This window comes from Orycteropus afer, unplaced genomic scaffold, assembly GCF_000298275.1.
Source record: "Orycteropus afer afer isolate SDZICR_OR568_19922 unplaced genomic scaffold, OryAfe1.0 scaffold00542, whole genome shotgun sequence".
Taxonomy (NCBI): domain Eukaryota; kingdom Metazoa; phylum Chordata; class Mammalia; order Tubulidentata; family Orycteropodidae; genus Orycteropus; species Orycteropus afer.
Window position 1 is genome coordinate 521,151 of NW_006922129.1, and position 9,743 is coordinate 530,893.

Sequence of the window (9,743 nt, forward strand, 5' to 3'; positions counted from 1 at the left end):
AAGGAGTGCCAGGCTCATTGTACACACACAGTACATTTTTGGCAAAGGAATGAATGAAAGAATAGCATGAAGTTGGCTGCATTCCTTCACAGCCTTCCCTGTAATCTGTGGTGATTTGTTGTGGTTGTGGTTGTTAGATTGTTGCATGTCCTGAAGTGCTGCCTCCGAAGATGGTGCCACCAGGAGCTGTGCAGGAATCCTTCAGCAAGCAGATCCTATCCATGGACACCCAGCCCAGACAAGAGCCACAGCAACCTCATCTTCTGGAAGAAAATGGTGAGCATCTCCCCTGCCCACATCGTCAGGAGGTATCTGTAACAGACAGGCTTTAGATTTGGGGCAGCCTCTCTGCAACCAGCAGGATGTGGAGGTTGAGAAGGGCTAGGGATCTGGAGTGACGTCACTGGGGTTAAGAGAGAGGTCGGCTTAGGGGCCAGCGAGGAACTGTACCACAGCTTTGCTAAAAGGTCTACAAAAGTCTTTACAAAATATGACAATTATTTTGCAACATTTCTTCCAACTTTACTGCATAGATTTTGTTGTCTTGATGCTTATGTAAAAGAAAAAAAAAAAAAACAAAAAACCCAGCCTTCCAGTTCCTAATTGCATTCACTTCTGGCTGGTCAGTTACCAACCGACCAACCAACTCGCTGCCGTCGAGTTGATTTCAACTCATAGCGACCCTTCCTTGGGTTTCTGAGGCGATATCATTATGGAAGTAGATTGCCCAACTTTCCTTCTGAGGAGCGGCTGGTGGGTTTGAATCACCAGCCTTCTGGTTAGCAGTCAAGTGCCTTAGGAACTATGCCACCAGAGCTCCCGGCTGGTCAGTTATTCACCCTGAAATCTTATTTGAAGCAGTGCTTCTCAATGGTGTTTAGAGCATTTACTTTCTTTCTTTTTCTTTTTCTTTTTCTTTTTCTTATAAAACTTTATTAACCTGTATTAGATACATCAAAGAAGAAAGGTGAGTATCATATTTATTGTGATACTATGGCCACAGGTTTGAAATCCCTAATCAGAAACCTTTGGTGTTAGAGATATGTTAGATCTCAGAAATTTTTAAGTTTAGTAAGGTAATGTAATTTGAGTTCCACCCCATAATCACACATATTAATTTTTCTCTAGTGAAATATATGCATATTTACAGTAAGTGGGTTAAGTAAAGACCTTAACTAGCTTCACATCCATTCAGGTCAGGTTTTGCTCTCAAGTTAATTCAGTGCCAAACCTATTCTTCAAAAAACCCTTTGGTATTTAGAGCATTTGGATTCCCAAGTACAAGCTTTTGGACCTACAGTTGCTCTTTGGTCCCAGACTTCCTGTAGACTCCAGTTGTCACATCCCTTGTCATACACTCTGCCCAAGCCTTTTCCAACTTCCTTTTACTAATAACCATAATAGAAGCCCCAGGAGTGAGTACTGTTTATGTAGCACTTCCTGTGTGTCAGGGAACTGTTCCGGTGCTTTTCCTGTGTAACTGTTGTTAAGTGCCACTGAGTTGATTGCATCTCCTCGTGACCCTGTGTGCAACGGAACAAAACCCAGCCTGGGCCTGCGCTGTCCCCCCGTTGCTGCATCTGAACCCATGGTTGCACCGACCATGCCAGTCCATCTCAGGCCGGATCTTCCTCTTTTTCGCTGACCCTCTGCTTTCCCAAGCATCATGATCAGTCTCCAAGGGCTGATCCCTCCTAATAACATGTCCAAAGTACGAGAGGCAAAATCTTGCCATCCTCTGGGCTCCCTTCCAAGGATCATTCTGGCTGTACTTCTTCCGAGCCTGATTTGTTTATGTGTGTTGGCAGTCCATCCTATCTTCAGTATTCTTTGCCAACCCTATAATTCAAAGACATCAATTCTTCTTTGGTTTTCCTTACTCACTGTCCAGTTTTTGCATGCATATGAGGCAATGGAAAATGCCATGGCTTGCGTCAGGTGCATCTTAGTCCTCAATTTGCTTTTTAATACTTTAAAGAGATCTTTTGCAGCAGATTTGCACAATACACTGTTTAATTTCTTGACTTCTGCTTCCAGAAGTGTTGATTGTGGATCCAAGTGAAATGAAACCCTGACAACTTCAATATTTTCTCCATTTATCATGATGTTGCTTACTGGTCCAGTTGTGAGGATTTTTATTTCTTTATGTTGAGGTATAATCCATACTGAAGCCTGTAGTCTTTCATCATCAGTAAGTACTTCAGGTCCCTTTCAGTTCCAGCGAGCAAGGTTGTGTCATTTGCATATTACAGGTTGTTATTGACGCTTTCTCTAGTCTTAATGCTGTATTCTACATGTAGTTCAGCTTCTGGGATTATTTGTTCAACCTACAGATTCAATAGGAGCTCTAGTAGCATAGTGCCTAAGGCACTTGACTGCTAACCAGAAGGCTGGTGGTTCAAACCCACCAGCCACTCCTTGGAAGGAAAGTTGGGCAATCTACTTCCACAGTGATACCACCTTGGAAACCCAAGGAGGGGTCACTATGAGTCGAGTCTGACTCGATGGCACATAACAACAGCAACAACAGAGTCAATAAATACGGTGAAAGGGTACAGCCCTGATGCACACCTTTCCTGATTTTGAACCAAAAACATTTATAGTAGTACATTGACCGAGAACTACTAGAAATTCAATCTGAATTCAGAAGGGGAAGTGGAATGAGGGATGGCATTTCTGATGTCAAATAGATCTTGGCTGAAAGCACAGAACAGCAAACAAATACTTACCTGTGTTTTATTGACAATAGAAAGGCATTCAACTGTGTAGATCATAACAAATTATGGTTAACGTATTAGGGAAGAATAGGGATTCCAGAACACTTCATTGTGCTTGTGTGGAACCTGTACACAGACCAGGAGGCAGTCATTTGAACAGAACAAGGGGATACTGTATGGTTTAAAATCAGGAAAGGTGACCCTGGAAAAATAATCCTCGCCATTTACCATCTGTGTCCAATGGATCCTCTCTTTATTTGTAAGACTCAAAGGGTAGTGGTGAAATTTTTATAAGAATTAAACCAATTTGAATCAAGGTTATCTTGGTGCATAAATACCACAGAATATTAAAGAATAATGTCACATATCCTTATAGCCAAATGGGATGGTTCAAGATCTTGTCACAAAATATCACATGATGAAGTGCTGCCTGTTGAATGACTGAGTGGAGGAGAATGCCATATTGCCTTCTTCAGCTTAAAAATAGATCAGTCATTATTGATTCTTGAGTTTGAGAAAATTCATCTGGGATATTATCATTTGAAGACTCATGTTCTGAGATTTAACTTATACTTTGAGCTTTATCATGATCATTAGATAGGGTGCTCTCCTGTGCCTCTGCAGTCATCATCTGATTCATCTAATCACAGAGAAGTGTCTCCTCTGCCAATTCCCTTCTCTTTGCTGATACCACAGAAAATGAAAAACTCTGGATTCTCCACTGTGTTTAATAGAAGCTAAAAACAGGTGTCAACTATCTTTTATACCTTCCTGAAGGACAATGCAGTACTCTGGGCAAACAGTAAGAATAGTGGTGAATGATGATTTATTTCAGTATTGCATGATCTTCAAATGTTGCCGTTATCCTTCCATTGTCTTATTATTCTGGTCACTTTGGCATAACTGGGAAGAATTAATTAATATGAAATAATTCCTAGGATGATAAAATAGAGAAGTGTTTCAAGGTGTGGGAAAAATAAGATTTCTCAGATCCCAAAATGTGTCTTAGATTTAAAAGGGTCTAGTGGACCCATAGAGAAATGATAAGAGTGAATTGTATTCTATTTTTTTAAAAACAATTCAATACATTTTCTTTTTGCTCAGAAGACTTTTGAAAGAATAAGAGTTATTTTTACTTCTTAAAAATAGTTAAAGCTGCTCAAAAGTAAAAAATAAAATTGTGTTCGATAGAATGTGTTGGTATGCCAAGGTTAATTCTCATAATAACCCAATGAAATAGGTTTTTAAAATTACCCTTATGTTAGAAATTAAAAAGCTGAGGCCTAGAGAGGCTAAGAATGTGTCGACGGTCACAGAGTATTAAGTAACAGAGCTGGGATTTTAACCCAAGGAGCCTGACTCTAAATCTGCACGTCCGTCTCCCTGCAAGTTGTCCTGCCCTTGCTGACCACCGTGCCTCCAAGCACAGCATCCCGTCCCCCTTGAGTGACTGCCATCATTCCTCCACTTTCAGAGACTCACCAGATCAGGCTACTCTTTTTCTGTTTACTCAGTCCCACTTATCTTCTCTGCCCTGTTAGCCAGACCCTCGCCAGTTTCTTTATTCCAACACAATTACTGTTTTCTTAGGCATAAACTATTTTCATTTCTTTCTTGAAGTCCTGCTTCGAGTCTTTAGCCAGTCCTGGTTTCAGATCCCATCTCTGTTTTTGGCTTTCATTTCATTATCGCCATACTGTGTCATTGCACTTTATTTCCTAGTCGTTGGAAAACCAAGCTCCATATGCACATACCTCTCCAGGACTGGGAAAGGTCTAAAATCATGGGGTTGAAGGTTAATGTCAGGTAGGTCTGTCCAAGTCAAGGCATGCATAGACAAAGATACTGGAATGCACCGTGAATCTTAGACAAGGACAAGCGGAGGTGACATCAGAGGGCCTTATGGTCATCAGCGTCTAGAGATCAGAACCTCCAGGGACACGCTCTTCCTTTCTCATCTTCCTTCCATCCCGTCCTTCCTCAAGCATCCTCATCTTCCTTCCATCCCGTCTCTACTTCCCAGACTCACTGTCTCTGGAAAGACTTTGCAGACAACTTCTTTACCCTCTCCCGCTGTCTACTACGTAGGTGTTCCTGCCTCTCTGTTCCGGGTAAAACCTGAGTGATCTTCAATGACTGTACCCTTTATACTAGGTTGTAAGTACGTAAGGTATACTCAGCTGCCGTTTTCATTAAACACTAAAAATGTTGAGGGCAAGAATGGCCTCTTCCTATAACCCACAGAGTAGACTGTGAAATTCTTCTTGACTGACTATAAACCAACCCCAGTAATTCCTTGAAAGGAGAGAATGTGGACTAAGGCCTTGCTAATCAGAGTATAGAGGGCAGCAGTGGTTCACTGGTGGAATCCTTGCTTCCATGGGAGAGACGTGGGTTTGATTCCTGACCAGGGTACCTCAAGAGAAGCCACCACCCGTCTGTCAGTGAAAGCTTGTGTGTTGCTGTGATCCTGAACAGGTTTCAGCAGAGCTTCCAGACTCAGACAAACTAGGAGGAAAGGCCTGGTGAGCTCCTTCCGAAGAGCAGCCGTGAGAACCCTAGGGATCACAACCGTTCGCTGTGCCTGGGAGTCTCCATGGGTGGGAGTCCTGCTCAAAGGCAACCGACCACAGGAACAATCAGAAGTATGGTTCAAGGGACAGCAGGATGGGCATCACCTGGGAGCTCATGAGAAATGCAGACTATTGGGCCCCATCCAGAGCGACTGAATCAAACTCTGCGGTGTAACAGGATCCCTGGTGGTGGTTTGCACGTTCAAGCTAGAGAAGCTGGGCTGTAGGGAGTGTTTTGGCTTCACTGCAAAGGTGGCACTCGGGTTGTTCTTTGAGAAGACTGGATTTCATCTTGGGAGAGCAGAGAGGGTCTTATGTTGGGGAATAGCACAACCTAAGGCTTCACAGGGATTAGCCCACCAAAGCAGTGAATCTGGCTTTTCTGTTTGGTTGGCGGGGGCAGCAATAATAGGCAGCTATGGGAGGGTCCAGAACAGAGAGGGCCTTCACACCAAGCACAAGAATTTGGCTTTGATGCAGTAACAGGCCACTGGAGTTTTTTTTTTTTTTTTTTTTTAACATTGTGATTTGGGTAAAGCTTTAAAGAGCAAATCGGTTCTCTGTTCAACATTTCCTATACTTTTTGTTTCCAGTCCTTGATTGCAACCCCACAGTGTAACGACACTCATCCCACCTCTTCCCTGTGTTTCCCACCACTGTAGATCCTGAAGCAAATGAGGAACATGATGGCAATAAGAACTGGGCAAAGATGTTCTTTCTTAAACATCTTTTTCTCCTCCTTCAGCCCTTCCTCTTCTTCAAGTTCCTCCCCTTTCCTTGAAGGACAGCCTTAGAGACCAGGAGCTGACAACTTCACTTCTCTCAGCTGGGTCCCAGGTGAGCTGGCGTCCCTTTGCCTCCAATGAGGGTCCATATCTATCCTCTGACAATAACCTGCCTTAGTCCCGGATCTTATCAGAAGTTCTCAGTTTCTTTAAGTAGAGACCAGGCCTTTGTTGGGTTGACACTTAATAACTTTGTTTTTTCCTTTCTACCCGGTGCCTCCTGATCCTCTTTGAGACATAGTCCTGCCCCCTATTTTTTTATTTTTTTACTTAATGCTCCCAATTCTTCCTCTCACTCTAAATTTGAACACAGGGAATGGGAATTTAGTAGAGATCTCATGTTTCAGAAGTTGGTGAAAATTGAAGATGTGGCTGATATGGCTGTTTCCTTCATCCTGGAGGAATGGGGACATTTGGACCAGTCCCAGAAGAACCTTTATAGGGAGGACAGGAAGGAAAATTATGGGAATATTACTTCCATTGGTAAGAATTATTTTATCTGCATGAGCTAGGACATCTTAATTTTGTTATTCCATAAAGAACACTTCCAATACATCATATAAAACCATGTATGTTTTCATTGCTATGACTTGACCTATATTCTTTTCTGTGAAACAATAAATGAATCCTTTTTTTTTTTTTTTTAACTGCTTCAATTTATTCTGATTACTTCCATCATAATACCAATGTTTGTGATTGACACTAATATACCTGAGGGGTGTTGTTGTTGTTGTTATGTGCCGTCGAGTCGGACTCGACTCATAGCGACCCCTCCTTGGTTTCCAAGGCAGTATCACTACAGAAGTAGATTGCCCAACCTCCCTTCTGAGGAGTGGCTGGTGGGTTTGAACCTCCAGCCTTCTGGTTAGCAATCCAGTACCTTAGGCACTACACTACCAGAGAGTAGTAGTTACAATTCAGCAAATACTATCTTTTTACTACTTAAAAGTAAAAGAGAGCTTAAAACTAACTGGTTTCTTTTTTTGGTTTGATTTTCAACAAATTTTTAGTGGTTTTTGTACTCCAGTCTTGACAAATTGGATAATTTTTACTGAGTAATCCTGCTTTATGAAGACATCCCAGACTTTACAGAACAACCATTTATTGTAATAGTTACTATGGTATCTCAGTGGCATCACCTGGGAGTTTATTAGAAAATGTCACTGTCCTTCACCTGTTACAATGTTTGCCTTGACTGCTGCATTTCACGTATCTTATTGCTTCTTGAATTCTATGCTGCAGCTGAAGTTTTGAGCCTATTTCTAAGTTACGATCCTGCAAACGGCTCTTTGATTGTGTTGCCTGGAACAGTGATCAAAATCTCAGGACTGTAGCAAACATTTTAGAGCTTATGGCTTTCAGCTTCTGTTAAATTGAATTCTTTTAGAAGAACCACTATATATCACATACACCAATAGACTTTCGATGGGATACGTACATAATGGCCAAATAATCTTTTGAAGAGCATATGCCAGGAAGTGGGAAGAGAGCTGTTGCCTTGTAGGGAATTGTAATCAATGTCATGAAACAAAATATGTATGAAAATGAATTTACTCTGTAAACTTCCACCCAAATCACAATAAAAATTAAAAAAAAAAATTAAAATTGAAAAAAAAGCACAATTTAAAAAATAGTAATGTACAATAAACTTTCAATATTGTTAACAAAAAGAAAAAAAAAAAGCATATGCCAATTCAAGTTGCCTGAGTGTATTAGTTCACAGGCTTTTATTTAAAAGATATACAGCTGACTTTTGCTTTTTAAAATTTGTCATGTCTTTTATTACTACGGATACTTACTTGGATTTCCTTTTCTTTCATTTATTTGTGCATGCCCTTTGCTCACTTATCTATTGGGATCTTGGTGGTCTTTTATCTCAAGGAGTTATTTATACAGTGTAAATATTGTCATTTAGTGCAAATATTTCTTCTTTTTAAACTAACTTCACAAAGCTCTCATGTCTCATTTGAGTCTGTTAGTTGTGCTTTTACAATTTCTATCATGGGTTTCAGAGTCGGAGGTTCTTGGCACAGTTCTTTTCTCTACCCTTCTCCAAGCAGTTGTAAGTTCTTCCTTTCCATCCGTTACAGAATCGTCACAGCTTCAATATGCTCTTCTCCACTGAGAGCATGATCAGGGGCTACTGCCTCCTCTCAACCCCCTGGGAAGGGCACATTCGATTATTTTCATGCCTTGTAGATTCCTAACAACATCACAGAAGGTCAGGATTAAAAAGTACCCATCAGACTTAGGAACGAGATTTTTAAAAATAAGCCCATGAATTCCAGCAAAAGCAGTTTCCATGGTGTAGTTGGGGCGTTGGGGAGCAGAGATAGTTTTTTTTTTTTTTAACCTGCGTGGAAGTGGAATTTGAGAAAGCCATTGTAAACTTGCAAAAGCTATGATAAACTTTCAACCAAGTTTGTGAAGAAGGACGACAGAGGGCTGGTCGCTGAGAGTGCGTAGGTTAGATGGGTGGTTATTTTTATATGTCCTTTGGTTTTGACGAGAGAACCTTAAGTATATTTAAATACTTAGAAGAAATAATATAGAAGGAGTTTGAAACATTGGGGAAGGGAAGAGTGGGTAATTGATGTAGGGAGGTCCCTGGAAAACAGAAAGGACGTGATGGATCTAAGGAACAAGAAGGATTGACCTTAGATGGGAAGAGAGACATTGCTTCTGTTGGGAGACCAAGGCAAGATAGACGAATAAGGGTGCCATTGGGTTTATAGATGGTTGTGGGTCATTCTAGGAGTTTTTGTCATTCTAGGATGGCTTTGGCTTTCCCTGAAATAGGACACAGAGTTACCTGTTGAGAGCAAGTAGGTGATGAAGCAGGTGAGGAGTGGAAGTTTGAATGCGTGGAGAACTTTGGTTTTTCAAAGGTTGAATATGCACGTAGTAAAACATATTCAAATAGTACAAATGGGTGTAAAGTGGAAGGTAAGTCACTGACCCCTGATCCTCAGTCTCCTAGTTTTCCTTCACAGTGGCAATAACTGTTACCAGTTTCTTGATTGTATTTCTAGACATGTTCTGTGTGTATACATGTGCTTCCAAAAATGATAGTGTACCATGTGCACTATCCTATGTCTTTTTAATGCACTGATACGTCTTGGAGATCGTGACAGACATATTTTGATACAGTTGCTAAGAAAAATGAGTGGGAAAAGGAACCAACTTTAGAAACATAGAATTGCCAGACAGGGCACCAGTGAAGTTGAAGGTCCTGTGTTTATAAAGCGCCTGATTGGCCTGATTGTGTGTTTTGTTCCCACCAGTGTGTTACTCTGCAGCTCAGGTGTAGCAGTGGGCAAGGAGGACAGACAGGGAAATGAGAGTTAATAACATTTCTCACGTCCACTGTGAAGAAGCAGGGAAGGAGAAAGAAGCACAGCTGAAAAGGCGGCATAACTTACAATGCCTTCTCTCTAAAAGGGCAACTGCTAAGAATCCCAAAGAGGTGCACTGGATTCATTTGATTTCTTTCAAATTCACCCCCTAGGAAAAGAAAGCCACGTGCTTGCTTAATGGGAGAGAATTCAAGTAAGAATAATAACTCACTGCCATCGAGTCGGATCCGAGTCATAGCAGTGCCTCCTTGGGTTTCTGAGGCAGTATCCCTACGGAAGTAGATTGCCCAGTCTTCCTTCCGAGGAGTGGCT

General features: G+C 41.4%; 1 protein-coding gene across 1 annotated transcript in view; it reads left to right on the forward strand.

Annotated features, from left to right (window-relative positions):
• Positions 1-9,743, forward strand: part of ZKSCAN5 (zinc finger with KRAB and SCAN domains 5) — a 30,326-nt gene that overhangs the window by 7,659 nt on the left and 12,924 nt on the right. Inside the window, exons 2-4 of the mRNA XM_042782965.1 lie at positions 138-276; positions 6,036-6,127; positions 6,423-6,558. Coding sequence (XP_042638899.1) covers positions 138-276; positions 6,036-6,127; positions 6,423-6,558 — 367 coding nt within the window. The remainder of the gene's footprint in view (positions 1-137; positions 277-6,035; positions 6,128-6,422; positions 6,559-9,743) is intronic.